Source organism: Gregarina niphandrodes, assembly GCF_000223845.1.
Source record: "Gregarina niphandrodes unplaced genomic scaffold scaffold00021, whole genome shotgun sequence".
NCBI lineage: Eukaryota > Apicomplexa > Conoidasida > Eugregarinorida > Gregarinidae > Gregarina > Gregarina niphandrodes.
This window is the reverse complement of record NW_011645790.1, coordinates 19065-44354: the sequence shown is the minus strand read 5'-3', so window position 1 is coordinate 44354 and position 25290 is coordinate 19065. Positions and strand designations below refer to the sequence as shown.

The following is a 25290-nucleotide window of genomic DNA, read 5'->3' as shown; positions in this document are numbered from 1 at the left end:
TCGGCACCCGCTTCGGCTTGGCCGCGGCCGCCGTCGCCGAGTCCCCGGACTCTATATCGTCATTGACCACGTACTCGTCGTCGGAGTTGTGCGTGACGACTCGCACACGCTTCGCCCGCGTCTGCTTCACCGCCGGCGCCGCTTCCTTGCGTCGCTTCTTCTCGTCCTTCTCCTGGAACTTCAGTCGCTCCTCCAACGGCACCACGCTGTCCCAACTCAGTTTGTCCTCGTCGCGCCCTTCGTACCGGAAGTCCGTGACGTTGCTGTACGAATTCAGCAAGTCGCCCGCGCGACTACCCAAGTCGTCCTGCTGCGGCTCCGCCTCTGCCAAGACCTTATCCAAGTCAATCTCCGCCGCCAACGGGTCTCCGTTGACGTCTACCCCGTCCGCACCCTTTTGCCAGAGCTTGGTCGCACCGAACTTCAAAATCTTAGCCAACTCCTCGCGACTGAACCCGTTAGCCTGCTTGGCGCTACTAAGCACACTCGAATCCGCATTCGTGTTCAATCCTTGTACGACTAACGCATCCAACACCATCTTGGCTTTAGCACGTTCCAAAATATCCTCCTCAACCGAGTCCTTTGTCACCACCCGATAGATCTGAACGGGCTTAGTCTGCCCGATTCGGTGCGCACGCGCCTCCGCCTGCAAGTCGTTCTGCGGGTTCCAGTCACTGTCGTAAATTATCACCGTGTCTGCCGTCGTCAGATTTATACCTAACCCGCCCGCCTTGGTCGAAAGCAGGAAACAAAAGTCCTCGGAATCCGGCGCGTTAAATTGGTCCATTGCCTTCTTCCGCACGTCCCGGGACATGGTGCCGTCCAGTCGTTGGTGTTTGAACCCCCGCAACGTTAAGAACGTGGACAGGATATTCAACATCTTCACCATCTGACTGAAAATCAACACGCGGTGCCCCTTATCCTTCATCAGACGCAACAACTTGTCCAACAAACACATCTTGCCCGAAGACCACAGGATCTCACGGTTGTACGTCTCCCGATCATCCGGCGCGTGGATCAGGAACGGGTGGTTACATATCTTCTTCAGCTCCACGCAAATGTTCTGCAGCGACACCTTCGTGCCGCCTGTCGACTTGCTCAGGGCCTCGTAATTTCTCAACACCACGTCCTGACACAACTTGCTCTGCGCAGGAGACAACTCAACTCGTAGAATCCACTCTACTTTGCTCGGCAGCGACTTGAGCACGTCCTTCTTCACGCGCCGCAACACTATATTGCTCAAGTCCTTCTGCAACGTAGCCAATTGCTGCTGCTTTAACTCGCCCGTAGACTGCGTCTTCTCCACCTCTGAGTAACGCAATTTGAACTGATTCAGGTCCCCGTAAATAGAAGGGTTCATGAAGTGTAACAATGACCATAATTCCTCTAGGTTGTTATGCAACGGCGTACCGGACAGCAAGAGCTTATATCGCGCGCGAAACTCGCACAGCTCACGAAACCGCTTGCTCTCGCGATTCTTCAACTGATGCGCCTCGTCCACGGCAATCATGTACCAATGCACATTCCGCAACGTCACCAAATCGTCGCCCCACTGGAAGATAGAGGGCGTGCTAATCACCACGTCACAGCGGAACCTTGTTCGGTTGGTAATCCAAGTCTTCAGCTCGTGCGAAGTCATATCCGTCAAACGCGAAATCGGCTGCCGAAACGACTCGTATGCTTGTCTCGACATATCCTGCGCCTTGACGATTTTCATCTCCTCTCGCCGCACGACCTCACGCGCCTGTGGGTTCCCATGATACAAAATGACATTCGCCTTAGGCAACCATTTCTTAAACTCGCTGAGCCAGTTGTCCATTGTCGACTGAGGCACAATGAGCAAAATGGGTCCCGCAATTTTCTCCACAAACAACAAGTGTCCGATCACCGTAATCGTCTGAGCGGTCTTTCCCAAACCCATCTCGTCAGCCAACAAGACTGACAGGTCCTTCTTCATCCGCGAAATGATCCAATTCACACCAACCAACTGGTAGTCACGCAACTCAATCGGACTCTGCTTGCTTCCCATGTACCATGGCGTGCTCCGATAAGGCTCGAAACTGGTCTCCGATAAGTCATGCTGGTTCAGAGGCAACATTGCACTCCCGATACCCGTTGCCCGCGACTCCCGCTCCTGGTACTCCTGCAGCAGGTAGTCGAAATTCTGTTCCCTCAGAAAGTCGCCTGTTTCCCACGTGGCCTGGTCGTAACTGCTCGCCTGCCACTTCACCAAGTACACCACCTCCTTAGCCACCGGTCCGCGACCAGAGGGCGGTACGTTCGCCGTAGGCTCCACACTCCGGTCCGTTACGATCCGGTCGGGGATCTGGGCGTCTTGGTCGAGTTGCCGCTGCAACTCGATTGCGATGTTGATCTGCTCGATCTCGTCTTCGCCACAATATAGCTTCTTCTGCTCCAATTCTTCCTGCTTCTTCATGTAGTTCTGCAACTTCTTAATACCGCCTGCGTTCCTCTCCACCAACTCCTCATACGTCCACAACTCGTTCTTCAGGTGGCACAGCCCCTTCCACTTCACCACGTACTTACGCAACCGCTCGCAACCCTCCACCGGCGCCCGCTCAAAACTCCACCGCAGTGGCTCAGACTCCTCCGCAGCTCCGTTCTTGTTCACAGAATCCACCGCAGCCGTCTCCGCGTCCGTGGCCACGTCCGCCACTTCGGACTTGGTGTCCACGGCCGCCGCACCGGACTCTATTTTGGTCGACTCGAGCTCGGCCGATTCCAACTTGGTATCCATGACATGATCAGCCAGAGCGGACTGGTGCACGCTGAACTCAGTTGCGCTAGTCGCGCCACTGGCCTCCTCTGGTGCGCCAGCGCCCGACGAAGCTGCCGCGTTTTCGGTAGCTGGAGCCACCGGTGAAGCGGTACCAGATGCGGCGCCGGAGGCGACGGGTGAACCGTGGGCGAGAGAAGAGGCGGGACTGGTGGCCTGGCTGCGTCTTTCCTTGTCGGACTCACCGCGTATGACGGAGTTATCGGCGCCCATGGCGTCTGCCCTCTTGCTGTCAAGAGTGGCGTCTCCGAAGGAAGGGATCTCATAAAGGAAGTCAGAAGCCTGGTCCCACCAGTAGTCGACGTGGGCGACGATCTTGTCGATGGTCAGAGGTGGGGCGGGGTGGAGGACGACCTCGTCCAGGACACAAACAGGCTGCTTACGTTTGGGGTAGTCGTCTGCTTCGTCAATTGAGTCGGCTTCCTCTTCGCTGGAGGTTTCCTGTTTCTTGCGTTTTCGCCGCGCCTCTACAGTGGCACGTGTCGGCCGAGGGCGGCGACTGGTGGCCGGAACGTAGTCGTCATCTTCGTCGCTGGCCGCCAACATGTCTTCATCCATATCTTCGTCGCTGCCCTTACGGCCCTTGCGTTTAGAAGCGGTGTTGGTAGCGCGTGTGCGCAGGGCGCGCGGAGAGACCGACGGCGGGACCGTCGCGCCTGCGCTCCGAGGGTACAGCACCTGCTGCGCCTGGTGCGGCTCCGTTTGCCGCTGCATCAGCGCACTTCCGTACATCGGCGTCCAATTATACTGCGTCGTCGTCGCAGCGGCCGGGCGGCCCGCGGCCCCCGTCCGGTTCGTTGTCTGGATTTGCGGCTGCCGGTAGCCGTTGTAACTGCCTGGCATCGCAGGGTACCCCGGCAAATACATACCAGCAGCTGATCCCTGCTGCGGGGACGTCTGAGGAGAAGCCGCCGGCGGCGGCGCCGCCATCGCCCGGTAGGCCGGGCTAGCACTCGCTGCACCGCCCCCACCGTAGCTGGCGGGCGCCGCCTGCTGCTGCTGCTGCGCTCCCGCTCCGCCGCTGGCGCCTCCCGCCGCATTATAGCATGCATACATGTTATACTGCTGGAACTGCGCTCCGTAACCCGGCGGGTAGCCTCCATACGGATAATACATGCCATAGTTGCCGGCGAAGTTGTAGGACCTGTTGGCTCCAACCTAAAACGGGAGAATAAGTAACCATAGATGTGTGCACACGCGTGTGCACGCGGGTTTTGAAATTAGAGAATTCAATGGAAGGGAATTCGGCAGATTCGGCGGGAAAAATTGCTTACCTGTTGTTGCTGGTTGGGCGGCTGGTTCGGCATTTGATTGGGAGAGCGACCTTGCTCTCCACTTGTCCGCTGGCCGCCGCCAGCAGCGTTGAATTCAGCCGGCTGCATCTGGACAAAAAAATCTCCCTTGGTAGGTTGGATTTTCGATGGGGAAATCCCCTTCGGCCCGGCAGGCGGAAACGCTATTTTCAAACCCGGGTTGGCCCGGGAGAAGCGCCACCAAATACTTGCCTGTGTAAGCCAGCGCTCCGTTGCACTGCGTTCAGCGAACAGCAACTCTTGCGTGGAGGCATAGTGATATCCGCACGGGGTTCACAAACCACTTTCTCTTCCACTCATCTCTGCTCCAAACACCAGCTCATAAATTTATAGCGCCCCGAGTGGGACAGGACTCTCACGCAGCACTCCCGGACGACAAGCTGGAAGCCTTATCACTACCAGTCTTTATGGCATGGAGAAAGCAACTGTTCTACCCGTGCGCAAAGCTGCTACCACTGCGATACCCCCATGATACCGCCATGGCGGTGGAACCATCGTTACCAATTGAAAGATGGCTCGGCACTGCCGCAGGCGACACGCTGATACCGGCTTCATTGCGGGAAGGACTACGACCGCGAACCGTGCCAGATGCCTCGCAGATGAAATGCTAACCACCGGCGTGGGGTCCCGACTGGTGACCCTTCAGGACGACCCTTCAGGACCGGAGGGACGACCCTCCCGTGGCGGGTTAAAGGTGACACGCTTAGTTGGAAAAAGAGACGCCGAGTGCGGGGTCGATGGAGCCGTAGAAGGCCTCTTTGGGGAACTCGGGTGCGTTGGTGGTGTACGTACGTTGCGCGACGACTCGGGCGTTGGCTAAGCGCGGGTCGCCGGGCGAGATGCCTGGCGGCAGGATGACGGTATGGATGTGGAGGGGTTCCTTGGTAAGGAGTTCCTCCACGGCGGAGTCCCACTGTTTGCGGTGCGCGACTTTGTGCCCGTCCACGTCGGCCGTTTGTTCATCGGGCGCCCCAGCCGGCGTAACCAATTTGGCCGCACGCAGCGTGCCTTGTAGGTCGGAGGCTGCCTTGCAGCAGCAATCTCCGTTGCCCGTTTGGCAGGCGCTGCACAGGTCCGGTGCGCCACTCATCAGGCGCCAACCGGACGGCGTAGTCGTGTCCATCGCATACACCGGCGCCGCCCGGGTACCGGAAACGCTGGGGCCACGTACACCCCAGTCGGGTCGCACGCTCTGCACTGGCAACCGCACCCCTTGAGCCGGCAATCTACGCGCGGGGGCGGTGAAGGCCGGGGCCTGTCGACCCGCGTCCTGTCGGCCGTTCCAAGGAAACAAATTCTTCCAGTTCCATCTCTGCCCTGCCGGAGCCCCTGACGGCGCCGCTTCGTACGAAGAGTCGGGTTGTCGGGGGCTGCATTGCTGAGGGACGAAGTACCCGCTGGGCCCATAGCACGGCTGACCGTAGCCAGGCGAGCTGTTATCTGCCGGCTGAGCCGCAGGTTGGGTGTAACCTGCAGGCCGAGCACAGGCGGCTGACTGAGTCGCTGTTCGAGGAACGTTGGGGGACCTAAATTGGCATTCCGGGTCGTTGCAAGCAGGCTGCGCTGCAGCGGCCCTGTCGCAGGCGAGCGGTGGCGGGAAGTAGTCCCGTGGGTCCGGATTCGGCGGCAGGTCCGGTCCGTAGTAAACTGTCTTTTTGAACTTCATCGGGGGCCCTAAGTACCATTCGCGGACGCCCAGGCATCTTGCGTCATGCTCGCAACACGGGCAAGTTGCGGGAATCCGCTGACCGCAGGTAGGGCAATACTCCATTATGGTTTTCTCAACCAGCACGTCTCACACATTTATCCTGTCAGAGTCGGCACGACCGAACCGACGTTGGTTAAACCTGAAACGGATCTCCATGTCGTCATGATCAGAGTTATACCCCTAGCTTGCTACCCTAGTCAACTACCCGCCAGTCCTTACCGGTAAAGGTTGAATGCCGCTGAAAGAGCAGCCAGTACAACAAACCGGCCAAGCCGGCTAAGCAGCCAAGTCCAATTCCACGGCAGGGAAGATTTCAGAGTAGGCATCAAATTCTCTAGAAATGCAAAGGGTTGAAGCTGGAGACATGAGAGGCTGCTGATGGAGGCTACGATGCCATAGCACGAACATGCCAGCTCCGTTGTCAATGGGAAATTCAATGTCCCAAGCACAGGAACGGTCACCATGGGAGAGGCCAGCATGGGGGCAGCCAGCACTATGAGAAGATTCACCGCCCAGTATTCAATACCCACAATTCCGACCAGGACCTCTGCAATGTAGACCGCAGCCAGTCGTAGAACATAGATCTCTTGAGAGACGGGAGCTACTCTGGACGCACAGCCAGCAACAGAAAGGGATACCAGATACAGAACAAACGAATAATTCGAAAGCATTGAAGGTATCATGTTATCCAAGGCGCTCCATACCAGGTAGAATGCCGCGTAGCTAGTGAACCAGGCCGACAACAAAGGCTGCATCTGAGGCGCACTGTAATTGAAGAACGCAACAATTGATACCAATAAACCAATCGTATCAACCACTGAGAACACTCCCTTGCCAGGCACACTCGTTCGTTTACTTGTCCCCAACTTGTCCGCTTCTCCGCCAGTCGTCGATGTGTCCGCTATTCCCAAAGATTGCTTTAAAGCCTGTTCTTTTTGTGCGCGCGCGTCAGCGAGCGCGCCAGTAATGGAATTGGTCAACTTTTGTTCTTGGTTGGCGTCGATAACTGATTCCACATCTATTTCGTCGTAGACATATCGGCCGACATCCCCAGCCACCTATGCTAACTTGTGAATCTATAAGGTAGGCCCTACTGGGTATGGAAACACAGAACGTGCGGGACTAAAGAGTAGAACCGCAGCAGAGCCGGATATTCGCATTTGGCGCAGAAAGCACGGGTGTTTTGGTACAGCACACGCGCGTGTTTTAGTACAACACACACGCGTGTTTTAGCGAAGCGGACACGCGCTTCAGTGAAGCACACACGTGTGTTTGGTCGCAAATGACCGCCCGTAAGCCATTAGTTCACGCTCATCACTGGCAGTTGCTGTCACTCAGGAAGGCAGGTCTCTTGCTTAGCAACGCGGGTGCTTTTCTAGCGTGATTTCCGCATCGAGTATTTGTAAATGGAGGAGGGATGGCCCTTGGTGTTGGTGAAGGACCTCAGTGCTCAAGACATTTTGTTGTTGAGGGAGTCGGCGTTTGATGACAGCGGGTTGTTAGTAAAGAGCTTTATGGACTGGAGAGAAGAGTTGGAGCGGCATGCTGATTATGAGGCTCGAGTGACTTTATTGCGGCTGTCCAAGGCGAACCAGCAGTATACGAACTTTGCTTTGCAGGATGTGGTAGATGCTTTGGCAGCGCATATTCGGAGTAGCTATAAAGGGCGGGAAAGCAAGCCGGCAATAGACGATGTGCCGTCGGACATTTTGCGCATTTTGGGAATTGACACGTCCGATCCGGGTTTCGGTCTGAACTTCGACGGTTTCAAAGCAGCTGTGCCGGCGGCCAGTGCCGCGGGGAATGATGTGCATGCTACGTTATCGAACCTGCTTAGTATGAACCCAACGAAGGCAGAGTCTGACCGACAGAGTCGTTGGCAGGAGCAGTTGAACGCGATAAGTTTCCAAGAGGCTCAGAGCATCATGGGTGACAAAGGTGATGGAACTTTACGCTGGTTACAGGAGAAAACAGCGGACGCGATTAAGCACGATGTCATTCGGTCGCGCACACAGGCGCTTCTCATGGTCGTGGTAACGGATGCGTTAGAGGCTCTGTGGGACCTGCACATCGACAACCGCAGCGAGAGCGACTCAATGTTCGTGTATGACGCAGTGGAAAGCAAATGCGGTGCTGTGGGAGTACAGGTGTTGGTGGACTGCTTGGATTTTACGCAGAAGTTCATTACTCAGCTTGCGGTCTTTAAGAAATATGTAAAGGTAGACACTGCAGGCAGCATCGCCTCGACGGTCAGCTCTCAATCTCCAACTCAGGTGCCCCGCAAGGACGCGCCCTTTCTCGAAAACCTGGGCCAAGTCCGCGAAGAGCGCACGGTGGAAAATAAGTTGGCTAAGTTGAAGCACAAGATGGCTTCGCACCCGACGCTGCCTCTTGTCGTCGACAGCCACAACTTCCCTATCCTGGTGGCGCTGGACGTGCTAGACTTCACTATGCGCACCAACCAGACGCCGCAGGAAGTGGCCGGCGGAGCGCCTAAGAAGACCGATGCGGCTCTTCCCGAAGGTACGGTCGTGAACAAGGAGGCCCGTTACACAGAGTACATAATCCCGCCGCAGAGCAAGCACTTCGACCCCAACAACCCCGACCGGGAGAAGACGGAGGGAGAAGACGCGTTGATTCCCATCAGTTCGCTACCCGATTGGTGCCAAACCATCATGTACGGCATCAAGAACCTGAACCGCATTCAAAGTGCAGTGTTCGAAGCGGCGTTTGAAGGCGACGAGAACTTGCTGATTTGTGCACCCACGGGAGCAGGCAAGACCAATGTGGCGTTATTGACCATCATGCAGGCCCTCAGACCCTACCTTGCCTTCCAGGGACGGACGCCTGCCTCGCACGAGTTCAAGGTCGTCTACGTGGCACCGCTCAAAAGCTTGGTCACAGAAATCGCCAACAAATTCGCAGACCGACTCGGCCCCATGGGACTCAAGGTAGCCGAATTCACTGGAGACATGCCCCTCACCAAACCAGAACTTGATATGGTCCACGTCGTCGTTACCGTTCCCGAGAAATGGGACATCCAAACGCGCAACGCCAAGGATGCTGCACTTGGGCCACTAAAGCTGCTGATCATCGACGAAGTACACTTAGTCGGCGAAGACCGTGGCAGCATCCTTGAAGCCACGGTCGCACGTAGCTTCTCCTACATGTCTGACGCCCAGAAACGCCACCGCATTGTCGCCTTGAGCGCCACTCTGCCCAATTACAATGACGTTGCTCTATTCCTCGAAGTGAAGAGAGAGAACGTCTTCGTCTTTGGCGACGGCTACAGACCCATCCCCCTGCGCCAAACCATTATGGGCCTAATTGCCCGGAACGTGCGCGAATATAACGACTTGCTTGTTGAGGAGACTTACAATAAAATCGTGCCCACGCTCAAAAATGATAAACAATGCATGGTCTTCGTACACAGCCGAAATGAGACTCTTAAAACCGCTAACGCTTTACTCCTAAAGGCACAAAAAGCCGGAACCAACAGCCTCTTCACCAGCCGAGTCAAGGACGGCTCTTTCATGAAAGACATAAAAAAATGCCAGCACGAACAACTCAGAGCCCTGCTCGTTAACGGCATTGGAATTCACCACGCCGGTCTCTCAAGACCCGACCGACGATTGGTAGAGACTCTCTTCCATAAAGGTGCCCTCTCCGTCCTGTGCTCCACGGCTACTCTGGCCTGGGGTGTCAACTTGCCCGCCCATCAGGTCATTATCAAGGGTACCCAGATCTTCGGTGAAAATAAAGATCTCGGCATCCTGGACGTGCTTCAGATCTTCGGGCGTGCTGGACGTCCCGACTTTGACATACTCGGTGATGCAGTCCTTATCACTGAGATCAACAAACTTGACTTCTATCTCAAGCAACTTCTCAGACAAACGCCGCTCGAATCTTCCCTCGAGAAAAGCGTTGCGGACCATCTCAACGCGGAAATTGTGCTAGGAAATATTCCCGACATGCGCGCTGCTGCTCAATGGATCAGACACACTTTCTTATTTGTGAGAATGCGCCGCAATCCAATCCATTACGGCATTACCACCAACCAGTTCAACAGAGACAGTACTCTGTATGAATCAAGGATGCTACTCGTTCAAAAAGCCACCACCATGCTGTACCAACAACACCTTATCCGAAGGAGCGTTGCAGGTCCGTCCAGCACTCTCTCGGCCACGGGACTAGGGCGAGTGGCTGCCAAATACTATGTGCACCACAACACAATCGACGCCTTCAACAAAGCCCTCTCCACTGGCCTCGTGGATGACCCCAGCCCCCATCGAATTCTATTGCTCGTTGCCGGTGCTGATGAATTCGAGTCTTTAAGAGTCCGCGACGAGGAAATAGAGGAACTAACTGTTTACAAACAAAAGGCGCCCATAGCCATCAACACTTCTGTCGATGAGGTCAAAACCAAGGTTGCGCTGCTTGTTCTCATGTGGCTGGAAGAAAGATGGCCCACCTCTTTCTCTCTGGGCACAGACCTGAACTTTGTGACCCAGTCATACGGTCGTCTGCTCAGAGCCTTCACCGAGATATGCTTTATTCGCCAGATGGGTACCTCTCAGGTTGCCTTGGCTGCTTTGACGTGGTCTAATGCGCTGCACACACGTGTGCTACCGACTGAGAACGTTTTAGCGCACTTTATTAAATCGAATGATCGCACGAGGAAATCGAAGAAGGATGCTCTAGTGGTTTCTCCGAGGGCCGTTAGCCACTTAGCAGGGTACGCCTTTGAGGATTTACTAGCGCTGTCTGTCAGCGAGCTGAGTTACTTGACAAGAACTCCGGCGGATGGGCGCGCTTCTTTCGAATTGGCGCGCAAGATCCCGAACTTCGAAATTGATTGCAAGATTGTACCCGTGACGTTTGCAATTGTCAGCATCACGTTGCGGCTGGTGCCTATATTTGAGTGGAACCCGAGATATCACGGTAAAGGCGAGAGTTTCCGGATTATTTTGGTGAATCCGGTGACCAAGGACATCCTTCATGCTGAGGATTTGTTGCTGAAACATGAGAACGTGGCGATAATTCCGCGGAATCTAATACCTGGTCGTAACCGCGGAGGCAACAAGACTGGCGGGGATGGTCTGGGAGTTGGCAGTACTTATGGAAGTGACCGAGAGCGCATATTTGAGGATCTAGGAATTACTATAAAATTCAACGTGCCACTCCGAGACCCGCGACCGCCGCAGTATATGTTACATGTGGTTAGTGATAAGTGGGTGAATGTGAGTTGCACGGTTGTGTTCCAGCTGGATAACATGCTCATGCCTAATTACAACCAGTTGCATACAGATCTGCTGCCGTTGTCTCCGATTCACAAGTCGGCTCTGAATAATTCTAGGTACGAATCTCTCTACCGCTTTAGCTTCTTCAACCCCATTCAGTCCCAGGTGTTTTATTGCATGTACCACACCGGCCAGAATTCTCTGGTGGGCGCTCCCACGGGTGCGGGTAAGACTATTTGCGGCGAGCTGGCTTTGTTGCGTCTGTTCAACACGCAGCCGAAGCGGAAGTGCATTTATATCGCGCCTCTGAAAGCCTTGGGCAAAGAACGGCTGAAGGACTGGACAGTGAGGATGAGCAATATTGGGAAGCTGGTGGTGGAGTTATCTGGTGACCTGACTCCTGACTTGGCGGAGTTGAAACGTGCGGATGTGATTATTACGACTCCGGAGAAGTGGGACGGTATTAGTCGTCATTGGCAGCATCGTGATTACGTGAGAGAAGTGGGCTTGATGATCGTGGACGAGATTCATTTGTTAGGTGCGGATCGCGGTCCGATTCTGGAGATGATTGTGAGTCGGATGCGGCACATTTCGATCCTATGTCACGACATTGAGACGCGTTTTGTGGGTCTGAGTACAGCCTTAGCTAATGCCGTGGACATTGCCCGTTGGATTGGGGTCAACAAGAGGGCGGTTTTCAATTTCCGGCCGTGTGTGCGGCCAGTGCCTTGTTCGATCTTCGTCAAGGGTTTCAGTGAGGCGGCGTATTGCAAGCGCATGGGTACGATGAACAAACCGGCCTTCGCCGCCATTTTAGAGCACTCGATCGACAAGCCGGTGTTGGTGTTTGTGTCCTCGCGTCGACAGGTCCGCATTACGGGCAAGGAGTTGTTGTGGCTGAGTCGCACGCACGACCCGCCGTTGAGCTTTTTGCACTGCCCAGAGGAGGACCAGGCGGTGTACGAGAATCGGGTGGAGCAACAGGCGGAGGATGAGGACCTGGTCGAGTGTCTGAAGGGGGGTGTAGGTTTGCACCACGCCGGATTGAGTGTGAGTGACAGGCAGTTGAGCGAGCGGCTGTTTTTGGAGGGCAAGGTTCAGGTGTTGGTGGCGACAAGTACCTTGGCTTGGGGTGTGAATTTGCCTGCGCGATTGGTGATTTTGAAGGGTACAGAGTACTACGACGGTGCAACGCGTAAGTACGTGGATATTGCGATTACGGAGGTGTTGCAGATGATTGGTCGTGCGGGTCGGCCGCAATTCGATACGGAGGCGAGTGCCTGTGTGTTCCTGTGTGAGAATAAAAAGCAATATTACCGGCGGTTTTTGTATGAGCCGTTCCCTGTGGAGTCATCATTGCATGAGCACTTGACGGAGCATCTTAATGCGGAGATTGTGAGTGGTACAATACGGAGTAAGCGGGACGCGATCGAGTTTTTGTCGTGGACGTACTTCTTCCGGCGTGTGCTGAACAACGTGAGTTACTACGATGAGGAGTTGTGTGCGGACATGACGTTATTCGACGAGGGTGATAGCAAAGCCGATGTGCAGAGGATGTTGAAGGAACAGATTGCTCGTTACATTGACCGGGTCATAAGCCGGACGGTGTTAAGACTTCAGGACGCAGGTTGTGTACAGATTACGATTAACGACGACGACCGGGACTTGGATTTAATCGACCGTGTAGACATACCCTTCTGTGACCGTGTTCGATTGGCGCCGACTGGGTTAGGACGGATCTGCAGTCTGTACTACATTTCGCACGCCACAGTGGCGTTGTTGGCCAAACGGTTTTCGGAGAATAAGGTGTTTAATTTTTACACCGTTATCCGACTACTCTGCGACTGCGTGGAGATGTCCTATGTGCCCGTGCGCCATTCGGAGGATGAGAGCAACCTCATGTGGCACCGTTCTACCTTGTTGTTGCCGCTGGACGTGAGTCGCATCACGAAGGGCGGGGAGAAGGCATTGGCGCTCTTCCAGATGATAATGTGGCGTCTGAAACCGCCTGTGCACGACTACTGGGTGGACTCGATGAGCATGGTCGCGGCCTGTATGCGTTTGATTCAGGCAATGGCCGATATTTGTCGCGAAGTTGGCTGCCTCAGTGGCTGGCGTAGTCTGCTTCTCTTTCTCCAGTGCGTCTCGCAAAGTACCAACCCCTTCCGCTCCGATCTCTACTGTCTGCCGCACGTGACCAAATTCCGGCATCACAAGGCGCTCGTTGCCGCTGACGCGTCCACTATCGCACAGGTGCTCTACGGCGACCGCCGCAAAATCCGGGACAGTCTGCTCGCCGCAGGTTGGGCCAACGCACAGTGGGCCGAGTTCGACCAGGTCGTGCGCATGCTGCCGCGGCCCAAACTGGAGGTCTCACTCTGGAGGCGTGCGGGCGAGGAGGAGGAGGAGGAGTGGGAGCCGGTGGAGCGGCTGGAGGAGGAGGGGGTTGAGGAAGAGGGGGTGCGGTTTGCGGTGTGTGCGGCAGACGTGTTGCAGTTGCGAATCAGTCGTTCGAACCACCGCGGTTGGGCTTGCGAAGGCGAGCCGCCGGCCGAGCCGGTGGACCCAGACTTGGCGTATACACCGCGGTGGCCGCGACGACGGGTGTTGACATGGTGGTACGGTCTGGGAGATGTTGCGGCAGACGAGTTGGTGGACTTTGTGAAAACGCGGAGCGGGCGGACTTCTTTAACCTTTTCGCTGCCGGCTGGGCGGCGGACGGCACTGGACCTAAGTCTGTGGGTGGGGCCGGATTGCTATGTGGGTTTGACGCAGACGGTAAAGATCAAGTTTTTGCTGTGATATTTTTCGGTTTGCTATGAGGCTTCCGGATACATTGCAGCACCGACTGGCTGAGCACCGACTGGCTGCGCCGGATGGGAGTCCGGCGTCGAGTGCGTATTTGTCACCGCGTGAGTCACCGGATCCGGCAGCGTGGCGACCGCGGACGGAGCGGGCTGGTGAGGATCTGTCACCGGCTGAGGCGACACGTACGGTACCGTCGCGAGCGACGCAGCACTGTGACTTGGCGACATTGTGGGCGAACTTTGGTGGAGATGATAACCCGTTTGGACACCAGTTGATGAAGTTTGGATTGCTTCAGCCGAAGCGGGTGGCATTTGAGTGGGTGAGTGCTGATGGGGAGGTACAGGAGACCTATTTGTTTTCGGACCTGTTGGAACGGGCTTTGATAATCGGGGATTATCTGCGGAATGAGTTGCAGCTGCGTGTCCAGGACCGTGTGATTCTCTGCTACCCACCGGGCATGGACTTTATTCCCGCCTTCTTCGCGTGTTTGATTAATGGTGTGGTCGCCATCCCTGTCTACCCACCGGATCCGACAAGAGCGGCATTTGACTGTCAACGCTTCTTGTCCATTTGCGAGACGGCTTCCGTCACACACGCACTGACAAACGCTTTATATTACAACGTGACCCGGATTTTGCCCGCGTTGTACCGCCAGAATCCTGAGGCGTGGAAGCGGCTACAATGGCACAACACGAGTTCTTTATTGCGCCGAAAGGTGGGCACGTCCTTCCTGAACGATTTGCTGCGCTCCTACCGCCTGCCTGCACTGGACCCCGGCTACACGGCCTTTCTGCAGTTCACATCGGGCAGCACAGGGCAGCCCAAGGGCGTGATGGTCAGTCTGGGAGGCCTATTGCACAACTGCCACTTGTGCATCTCCACCTTCGGTTTCCCCACACACCTCGATGACCCGACTGTGCATTCGAGCATTGACGCCGTGCCCTTCACCGAGTTCGAGAACTGGCTGCATTTCTTCCGCCAACCCATTCACCTACAGAGCGTCGGGCATGAGTGTCGGGTCTTCAGCTGGCTGCCCGTCTATCACGACATGGGCTTGATCGGATTCGTGTGCACCCCTGCGCTGTTTGGTGGGTGTGTCTACCAAATGTCGCCGCTGGAGTTTATTAAGAAGCCCTGGTCTTGGCTGCACTGCATGAGCAAGTTCCACGCCATGTGTTCGGCTGCGCCTAACTTCGCGTTCGAGCTGTCGGTGCGCAAAATGCCGCCGGATATCTATGACCAAATTGATTTAACGAGGGTTGCCGGACTCCTGTCGGGTGCGGAGCCCATCAAGCGCCACACGATGTGCGCGTTTATGGCTAAGTTCGGACCGAAAGGCTTGAACCCTAATGCGATCCGGCCGGCGTATGGACTTGCGGAAAATACTCTGATTTGTTCGGGCCCCAGGTCCTTTTACTCCGTGCCGAAGTTTCTGGTGGTCAACAGCAATGTACTGCGAGACGAAGGGCTCGTGCAGTTCCCCGACATGGCCGCATTGCAGCCGAAGCTGGAGGAGTGTCTGGGGCGATCGTTGCCTCCTGAGGTCCTGTTGACGGCGCGCAAGTTGGCCGGTCGTCGCCAGAAAGATTTCCCCGAGGCACACCACGTCCTGGACGATACGGAGCAGGGTCTGTCGATCGACGTGTGGGAGAAGGCTGGGTGCCTGACGCTATACGCGTGCGGCGAGCCGATGCCGGGTGTGTGTGTGCACATCGTCAACCCAGAGACCAGGCACGAGGTGCCTGATGGCGTGGTGGGCGAGATTTGGTTTAACTCGCCATCGCGCGCGAAGGGGTATTACGGGAACCCGGAGCTGACGCAAGCGACGTTCGACAACGCGTTTGTCAATCTGGATGGGAGCGAGTGTGTACACTTCTTCCGTACGGGCGATGCGGGGTTCCGGTTGTACAGTGAGTTGTACATCGTGGGCCGCATTAAGGACATGTTGATTATCCGCGGACGCAACTACTTCCCACAAGACATCGAAGCCTGTGTGGAAACGCTCCCTGAAATCCGGGCGGGCTGCACGGCGGCCTTTGCGATCGAGGAGGAGGGTGAGGAGAAGTGCGCGATCGCGGTGGAGATCCGCGAGTTCTTACTCCAGGGCAAGAAGTCCATCGGCGCCGCGCTATCTTCGGTTTGGAAAGGGAAACAGTTCGAGGAGAGCGCGGTGATCGCGGTCGTCGACCGGGTGGTCGGCGCTGTCTCACGACTCATCGGCCTCCAAGTCGCCGGTGTTTGGCTCTGCCGACCCGGCGCCTTGCCCAAGACCAGCAGCGGCAAATTACGTCGCACGATGATCCGTGACCAACTGCTCGCCAAGGACCCCGCCATCTTGAAAAACGTGCTGTACTGCCCCGAGGACATTCAGGCCTGCAGACCCCACCAGGCTCGAGCCATGAAAAAGGGCGTTTCCAGCGAAGACGTCACCGCCCAGGAGGGTACGGCCAGTGGAAACCGAATGGGTGGAGGCCGAGTAGGGACGGCGCTAAGTGAGTTGGACGGCTTGAGTCAGGAGGACCTGAACACGCCGCCGCCGCCGCCGACGGGTTCGGACCGAGACGAGGACGAGACGCTTGTGGAGACTATTTTGCCAAGTCCGGCCGTGCAGGTGGACTTCGAGCGGTTGTTGCAAGAAATTTGGAAGAAGTACATGCCCAACAAGCCCTGGAACGAGGACGTGCTGACCACGCCGCTGTTCGACTTGGGTCTGGACAGCCTGACAGCTGTGCAGGTGCTGCAGGAACTGGGTGCTCGCATTTCCTACAATCTCGACCCGCAAATTTTGTTCGAGTTCCCGACGATGAACGGAATCATCGCGCACCTCAAGGACACTGTCGCGACGCAGCAACCAACATCGGACATCACAAAACGGCTGGGACTGCACATTCTGCATGTCTGCGTCCGGCTTCCGCGCCCACCGGCTGGCGCCAATGGGCCGGCCCATGAAGCGGGGGGGTTGGTTGACTTGTTGCGGGTTATGCAGCAGGGCGAATCGCTGTTGGTGGCGGAGCCGCCTTTGAGTTTGGTGAGTGAGATGTGCGCGCGGGAGGGGGAGCGTGTGTGGTCGGAGTGGCTGCGGTACCCGGGCAGTTACTTTGCGCGTCCGTTGCAGTTGGACGTGGCGGGTTTGCTGGGAGAGTGCGTGGGGAAGTTGGCACCTACTGAACGTTGGCAGTTAGTGGAATGTGTGGACGGTGGGGTTCCATTGGCGGAGATGGGGTTGCCGTCGGTGGCAGTGCACGTGGTGGCGCATTCGGTGGTGCACGCGTTTGCGTTGGCTGCGGCGGCGGAGGTGGCGTCGGTGGTGGTGGCGGTGCAGGCGGTATGGCCGGAGTGTGTGGCGTCGTGTTTCCGAGCCGGGGTGTTAGCGGCCGACTTGAGGTCGAAGCCGTTTGCGGACTGCGCGAACGGGTTGGTGTTGGGCGAGGGTGCCGTGGCTGTGCTATTGTCGAAGCAGGCGGCGAGAGAGGCGCTGGCTACGGTCTTGGCGGCGACGCAGGAACCGGCTGCGGAGCCGGACCGGGTGGTGGTGGCGCGTGCACACGCACGTGCATTGGCGGAGGGGGGTGTGTCAGCGCGCGAAGTGGCGTTGGTCGAGTTGGGAGGGGCGGGTGAGCCGCGTGCGGACTTGGAGGAGTTCGCCGGGATCAAGAGTGTGTATGGACGGCGACGGTTCGACAACCCGCTCACGCTCAGTCCGCTAGCCAGTGCTGTCGGTTGGCTCGGACCCCAAACAAGTGCCTTACTCGCGCTAGCCAAGGCAGTTGGGCAATCGGGCTGCGCCCAAACGGGCGCCCACGGCGAGAGCTACGGCGCTCTACACCCCGCACTCGACACCACTCTCTTCCCCGTTACCTTCAATCTTGCACCCGCCGGCGCCACCCTCTTTGCACAGTCGACACTGGCCACCGACCACGCAGCCTGTATACTCGTACAGACACACCCCGAAGCCTGCGCCGCCTTCCTCGCCCAGGCCGAGGCCCAGGCGGACGCCCAGGAAGCCGTCTACGACCGGCCAGTTGAGACCGTAACGACTGACGCGCCGACCGAGGAGGACCCGCCGGCGAAGAAGCCAGCGAAGGAGCTGGTGGTGAGCGAGGCTGGGCGGGTCGAGAGCTGCCGTGCGGTGCTCGACGCATGGAGTACGCCGCTGCTCACGAGGCGCGTATTCGCAGCGCCCCGAGGCGAACGGTTCCGCGTCTGTGCGCTGCGGCGCGACTGTTTGGCGGCGGCCCGACGTTGCCGATTCCGGAACGCGAATTTCATCTTCATTTCGCAATTTGTGTTGCTGCTGGACGCGGAGATGCGGCTGTACGGGAGTGCGGGGAATAAGTCTTCGAAGTTCCGCGGCTTGGTTCAGAAGAACGTCATCGACCTGAGCGACGACGACCCTCTTATCACCGATCTCACCTTCTGGACGGAACGAGTAACGGAAGAGACGACGGAAGGGACTTCGGAAGACACGTGGGAAGTTGGGTCAGGTGGACTCCAACGGTGCCAGGTCTACTTGGGCAAGGATCTGCACTTGGGTACTCTTGTCTACGAGGTTGTGGAGCGGGGCGCGGTCACACAGCCTTGGTTTGCGCCAGATGTTGCGGAACAGGCGGGGACGAGTGGGTTACACGACGGCGGCGCCGCGTGGCGTGGGTGTGAGCCGGGTGCTGCGGAGGAGGTCCAGATTTCACCGGACGCGTTTTACACGGCGGCCAGAACGAATTTGGACGTGGTGGTGCCTGAGGAGCTCCAGTGGCTAAAGCGGATCTCCGTTATTCCGGGGAAATCCGTTACGGCGGAGTTCTACACAGGCCTGGACCGGATTGTTTACATGGATTGGTCGCTACCGCTGCTGATGTCTTTACTGGACGACACCTGTGGGGACGCAGCACAGAAAAGCGCAGAACAAATTCTGGCTGCTTGGACCAGTTTCCAGAGCATTGTGCAGGTTCGCACGGCCGAGTGGCACGCGTGGGAAAGGCCGTGCGTCGTGTCGGCGGTCCGCACGACCACGGGTAATGTGAGGGAGTACGCGGTGTACATGAATCTCTACCGGCTGGACGGCGTGGCGCTGGGTCCGGTGGCCGCGACCGAACCGGTTTGGAGGTACCGCTGCGCGTCGCTGTCATCTGGGGATGAAGCCGTCGACGGTGAGGCTGTCGAGTTTTTGGAGCTTCTGCCGAAAAGAGTTCCCACGGTCTGCGAGGAGTGTGTGTCAGTGCTTACACAGAGAAACGACGGTCTGGTAACAGGCATGACGGTCTCGACGAAGCCGGAGCTTGTGCAGTTTGACTGGAGAGGCGATGCCGGTCGGTTCATTACCATCAACAAGACCCTGCTGCGCCCCGTCGGGTCCGTCGGTGGTGAGAAGGCCGGTGGTGAGGAGAGGATGCTGGGTGCGAAGAGTTTGCTGGCGGGGCACAAGTGTTTGTTTGTGAGTCTGCAAAGCTTTATAGAGGCGACGAAGGTCGCTCAGTACGCCAGATATGTGGGCGTGGAAAGCGTGATTATTGACTCGGAGGCGGGTGGCATTGCGGTCTCCGGAACGCTTCCTGAAAGCGTGCATATCGGGTCATTTGGTTTGAGTAAGGCCTGGGCTACGATTGACTTGGTCGTGTCTGACGTCTGCAAGGAGACGTTCCAGGGTTGCGACTTAATTCATGTTGCACGGGAAGGAGAGGAAGGAGAGGAAGGAGAGGAAGAGGAAAGGTTGCATATAGTGAATGTGAAGCAGGTGAGGTTCTTCACGGGGACCATTACGTCGCTGTACGACTGTGTTGCGTTGTTCGAGACACACACGAAAAAAGAGGCCATGAATGTGCGCGTGGAGAGTTTGAACGCAAACCGGCAAGACCTGCACTACGTTGTTTCACCTGTAGCTGACTCGGCGCAGCATGTGGCGTACAGCTCGGTCGTTGACCTATGTCGGGCCGCTTGGATGTTTAGCTGCGAGACGTACACTGGCTTCGTCGAGTGCGAGGAGGGTTGGTGTCAAGTGCAGTGTCGACCCAGCCCAGTTGCGAAAACGCCTGCTCCTTACCTCATAGACGACGGTTCGAAGCATGCCGCGATGCTGAACCGCATGATCTTGGTGGCACGGAGGTCCCACCCTTTCACAATCGAAGTGGACGTTGACGCCGACTGGGCTTCGGCGATCTGGGCGAATCTTCCTACACCGACCCAGGAGCTTTTCGATACAGTGGGGAAGTCGGGTATGGAGAGGAAACCCGGTATGCTGGTGAAGTCCGGTATGGAGAGGAAGTCTGGTAATGAGAAAACGGTCGTTCTGTCGGATGGTCCTGATCAGCCGAAGCCAAAGGAAATTCGTTTGAGCAACGGGGTCCGGTACTGTTTGGGAGTGATCGTTGAGGACCTTCCTCGTTGGTTTGGCACCGGACACGTCGAAATCACGACGACCAAGCTGCCCCGCACCTTTAACCTGTGTTTCGATGGGATCCCGATCCCGAACGGTGGCGAGCAAGAAGGTCTTGTCTCGGACGGTCTGGCGATGGAAAAAGGTCTGGCAGAGAACGCGGCGTTGATAGAGTCGGAGTACCCGCACGGTCGCGTGGGTGTGATTACCGAGTTGCCCGTGTCTGAGTGGATAGAATCGGACCCGGCAAGTTGGCGGGAACGGATGTTGGCGCAGGCCCGGCGGGTGGACGAGAACATTTCTACTTTTGCGCAGTTGGAGCAGCGGTTGCCGCTGAGGTCGTACAGCGGCGTGGTGTGTTTCGTGGCGAGTTGGAGTGAGCTGGAGAGTGTGGCAAGTGGCCTGAGTGCGGGCTTCAAACCACGCTCCTACCGCTTCCGTTTCCAACTGGACCAGCGGGACCCGTTGAAGCAGCAGAAGGACGCGCAGCAGGGCCACTGGAAGCCATCCCGTTTGGACCGATCCCCTTTGGGCGGTTTCTACGCATTTGGCGGGTGTCGAGAGGAGGCGGGTGGCGGAGTGGCGGTGGGTCTGACGTTACTATCGCCGTCGTGCGCGTACGTGGGATCTCTCGACTGCGAGATGGAAGGCGCGCGTGTGGCGGTGCCGGTGGCGGTGCCGGTGGCGACGGAGCCGGGGCCGTTGGTGGGCGTGACGGGAGTGGGTGTGAGATTGCCGGGTGAAGTGCGCAGCCTTAGTGCTCTGGCGGACTTCCTGGCGGCCGGCCGGAACAACGCGATCTCCGTTTCTGGGCGGTTCGGCCCGGCGGAGTTGGCCGCGTGTGCGAAACTGGCCGAGCTCCCGGCGGGGCTGTTTGCGGCGGAGGAGGTTGCGGCTTTCGACAGCGGTTTCTTCCGCACCAGCGACGCCGAGGCGAATGCCTCGGACCCACTGCAGCGGCAGTTGCTGGAGGTTAGTTGCGAGGCGCTGCTGGACGCCGGGATCGATCTGGGCTCCGGCCAGGCACTTCGCGGCGAGCCGTTGAGCAAGACGAAGTCCGTGGTGGAGACCGTGGGAGGCAAGTCCGTAGAGACTAAGGTTATGGGTGCGGGACGGCGAGTGGGTGTATACGTGGGTAAGTGTTCGTTGGACTGGCAGTTGTGCGATCGGGAGTTGTCGACGTACACGACGCCGGGACACGCGGACGCGATGACAGCGAACCGGTTGTCGTACCACCTCGGGTTCACGGGGCCGTCGTTGTTGGTGGACACGGCATGTTCATCGTCGTTGGTCGCCCTCGACCTGGCGACGCGGCGGCTGCGAGAGGGCCAGGAGGCTGGTTGTGTGGTGGCAGCCGCGAACCTGTGCTTGTCGTTCCGCGTTTTTGCGGCTTGTCAGGCGACGGGCATGTTGTCGCCGGACGGATTGTGCAAGGCATTCGACGCGCGCGCGGATGGCTACGGGCGAGGTGAGGGAGTGTGTGCGATTTATCTGGAACGTGTGCGCGGGCCGGGTGAGGTGTATGCTCTGGTGCGAGGTGCGGCGGTTGGGCATGGTGGTGTGGCGGCGAGTTTGACGGCGCCGAATGGGGGGAGTCAGCGACGGTGTTTGGCCGAGGCGTTGGGCGCGAGTGGACTCGAACCGGCGAGTGTCGGAATTTACGAGGCACACGGGACCGGTACTGCGCTGGGCGACCCGGTGGAGGCGAGTTCTTTTGCCGCCGTGTACCTCAGCGCTCGTCGCGAACCGCTGCGAGTGGGTTCGATCAAGACCAATGTGGGACACACAGAGGGCGCGGCGGGGCTCGCGGGCGTTTTGGCCGCGATCGCGGCACTCAGTCGGCAGACTTGTTTCCCGCTTACACATCTCAAGCAACTGAACCCGCGAATCCGTCTCAACCACGCACACTTTGTCACCGAACGTCCTGTGCCCGTTCAGACCAGGGCCGCGGCCGTCTCCTCTTTCGGCTTCGGCGGAACCAATGCACATGCGGTGCTCGAAGTCGGGGAGAAATTGCGGCGCACCGCGCAACGCTGCAAACAAGGCGTAGGACTCCTCTTCACCGGCCAGGGAGCACAGTACGCGGCTATGGGGAAGACGCTGCTTAAAAAGAATGCCGAGTTCAGAAACTACGTCGCAGAACTGGTCGCTGCACTCGAGCCCGAACTCGCGCGCGACGTGAAACAAGTCTGGCTCGAATCCAACGCACCCCGGGCTGGCGAGAACGCGCCGAGAGTTAACACGTCGGGAGTTAACACGTCGGGAGTTAACACATCGGGAGTCAACACGCCCGTGGCAGGCGCTGCAGGTGGGGCGTACGTGCCCAAGAGCCCCTTTGGGTTCCTCCCCGCCACCGAGCGGGCCGAGACCGACCCGACGGCGCCGTCGTTGGACCAGGTGGGGATGAGTCAGGTGTGCATCTTTGTCCTGCAGGCGGCGCTGCTACGTTTGGTCGAAAGCTGCGGCATCCGTGTGACGTGCGTATTGGGTCACTCGACGGGCGAGTTAGCGGCGTGCGTGGCTGCCGGTTTCCTGTCCGTTGCGGAAGGGCTGGCGCTTGTGAGCGCGCGCGCGCGCTTCATGTCGGAAATGGAGGCCTCGGACGGAACCATGTGCGCATTCTTCGAGGGCCGCGCCGCGGTGCAGGCGCTGCTGACGGCGGACTTGCCTACGCTCGCTATTGCGGCCGAAAACGGCGACGAAAACACGGTCGTGTCCGGATCGCGACAGGAGATCGAGCTCCTGATTGCGCGCATGGACGCCAAGGCGGGCAACGGCGTGACCAAGTGCAAGACGGTGTTTTTGAACGTGGGCGGCGCGTACCACTCGGCGTTTGTGGAAAAGGCTTCGACGCAGTTTGGCGCCTACGCGCAGAAGTTGTTTGACCGAACAAAGCACACTTCTCAGGGAAACGGACGCAAGTTCTTTTCCACCCTTTTGGGCAAGCAAGCCGACCTCCAGGAAGTGCGCCAAGGCGACTACTGGCGCCGCCAAATGCGTCTGACGGTGCTCTTCAAATCAGCGTTTCTGGAGGCCGCCAAAGAGTGCAAACAGTTCCTGGAACTTGGTCCGAGACCGATCTTGACCACGCTGGCCAAAAAGGCGAGCGCGGAGATCACTGCCAGCTGCCCTTTGTCACCGCGACTAAGTTACCTCGAAACCATGGACGCCCTGCAACAGTACACCCGGAAACGCGTGTGTGTGTGGGACCACAGCAAACAGTACAAGTATGGCGAAGCCCCAGCTCCAGCGCCAGCCACGAGTCTTCCGTCCATCGGAGATGCAGATATGGGGGAGCTACGAAGTGGGGAATTGTTTGCGGGGGAGGTGGCACCTGGTGTAGTTGCGTCCGGGAAGGAGGCTATGGACGCAAAGGCGTTGAGTGTGTTGCGGAAGATCGTGGGCGCTGAGTTGCCGGGCTCGGTGGAGGAAATTCGTGAGTTGAGTTTGGCGGACTTGTTTCAGGATGTGGACAGTTTGCAGTTTACGGAGTTGCGTTTCATGTTGGAGAACGAGCTGGGCGTGGAGGTGAGGTTCACTCAACTGTATGAGTACGACACGGTGGGTCAGTTCATTGACTCGTTCTCGGATCCGGTGGACGCGTATGTGGATTTCTATGCTGGTCGTATTTTGCAAGCCACCGGTAGTGGTGACAGTCGTGACGTGTACATCGTTGGCGCGGGAGTGAAGCTCCCTGGATTGCATGATGTCGATGTGACTTCGCTGAGCGACATGCTCGCGGTGGAGCAGGAGTTGGCCCAAGGTGGTTTGCCCAAGCTGTGCAAGGAACTGCCGCTTTCGCGCTACAACGCCTGGCTGAGCTACGCTCCCTATGCGGAAGACCCCGGCATGCTCGGCAGCTATCAGACGGTGGGGAACACGCTGCAGAAGCCGGGCATGCAATACGACCCGGCGCTCTTCCGCATGCACCGCCTGGAGGCAGAAGTTACGGACCCGCAGAACTACCTGTTGCTGGAGTCGAGTCTGCGCTGTCTCCATGACGCAGGCTTCTGCCTTGGCAGCCCAAAACCTCATGGCCCGAGAGGTTATAATCCAAGGGGCCAGCCGGCGGTGCCGTCGTCGACTGGTGTGTACGTTGGTTGCACGGACGCGGAGTGGATGTTAATGGCTCGGTCGTTGGTGGGGGAGGGGAAGCAGTTTGTCGGAGCGGGCCCAAACTCGAGATTCTGGCCGTTGAGCGGGACGTCATTTTCAGTGGCGAGTGGGCGTCTGAGTTACGCGTACGGGTTGGCGGGTCCGTCGGTGTCTTTGAACACGGGTTGTTCGAGTTCAAACGTGGCGTTGGCGGCGGCTGTGCGAGACGTACGTGCAGGAGTGTGTGAGTATGCGTTAGTGGGTGGTACGGCCTTGATTCTGTCGCAGTACATGGCGTCAGCGTTTGCGCAGGCGAAATACTTGACGGACGGCGCACGTTTACATTGTTTCGGTGCCGAGGCGGCGGGTACGATCCGTGGAGAAGCGGCAGGGTGTGTGATGCTGGCGGGTGCAGCAGCTTACCGCGCCAGATTGACGCAGTCAGCGACACGGTGTCTTGGCGTGGTCAAGGGTGTGGCGGCGGCGAGCAACACGAAGGCGTACAGCATCGTCTACTTCCAAGGCCCAAGTCAGGAGCGGCTGTTGCGCACTTGTCTGGCGGATGCGGGACTACGACCACAGAACGTAAACTTTGTGGAGACGCACGGCACCGGCATCCCGCTCGGTGACGCCGTCGAGGCCGCCGCGTTGGCCAAAGTCTTCGGCGAACGCGCGTCGCTCCACCTCACCGCCGCACATCCCGTCTACGGACACACCAACGGCGCCCTTGGCATCGTCCAGGTGTTGCGCTGCCTACTTCAGTTCCGCCAACGCACTGTCTGGCCCGTCCTGGGCTTCGCCAAGTGGCACGAACTCGCTGGACCACACGCCTTCAACCTCCGCGGAGGCCCTCTGCCACCAAACGCCACTGCACTCGCCGCCTCCTACGGACTCGCCGGCAGCAATGCCGCCGTCTGTCTCCAGGCGCCGCCCGAAGATGAAGCCGCAACCATCACGGC

At 58.0% G+C, this 25290-nt stretch overlaps 4 protein-coding genes across 4 annotated transcripts; 1 reads left to right on the top strand and 3 right to left on the bottom strand.

The window, feature by feature from the left end:
• Positions 1–59: 59 nt before the first annotated feature.
• Positions 60–4179, bottom strand: GNI_100530 (DNA helicase; the record flags this gene model as incomplete). Its single annotated transcript, XM_011132832.1, has 3 exons — positions 60–73; positions 109–3955; positions 4072–4179. The coding sequence occupies 3 exons, from the start codon at positions 4177–4179 to the stop codon at positions 60–62; spliced, it is 3969 nt and encodes a 1322-aa protein (XP_011131134.1).
• A 634-nt stretch (positions 4180–4813) lies between these two features.
• Positions 4814–5776, bottom strand: GNI_100520 (hypothetical protein; the record flags this gene model as incomplete). The annotated part of the gene is made up of 1 exon (XM_011132831.1): positions 4814–5776. The coding sequence occupies one exon, from the start codon at positions 5774–5776 to the stop codon at positions 4814–4816; it is 963 nt and encodes a 320-aa protein (XP_011131133.1).
• A 257-nt stretch (positions 5777–6033) lies between these two features.
• On the bottom strand, positions 6034–6978 carry GNI_100510 (putative transmembrane protein; the record flags this gene model as incomplete). Its single annotated transcript, XM_011132830.1, has 2 exons — positions 6034–6876; positions 6913–6978. The coding sequence occupies 2 exons, from the start codon at positions 6976–6978 to the stop codon at positions 6034–6036; spliced, it is 909 nt and encodes a 302-aa protein (XP_011131132.1).
• A 246-nt stretch (positions 6979–7224) lies between these two features.
• GNI_100500 (putative Sec63 domain protein) lies at positions 7225–25272 on the top strand (the record flags this gene model as incomplete). Its single annotated transcript, XM_011132829.1, has 3 exons — positions 7225–13836; positions 13901–25108; positions 25234–25272. 3 exons carry the CDS (start codon positions 7225–7227, stop codon positions 25270–25272), a joined length of 17859 nt encoding a protein of 5952 aa, XP_011131131.1.
• Between the last annotated feature and the right edge of the window lie 18 nt (positions 25273–25290).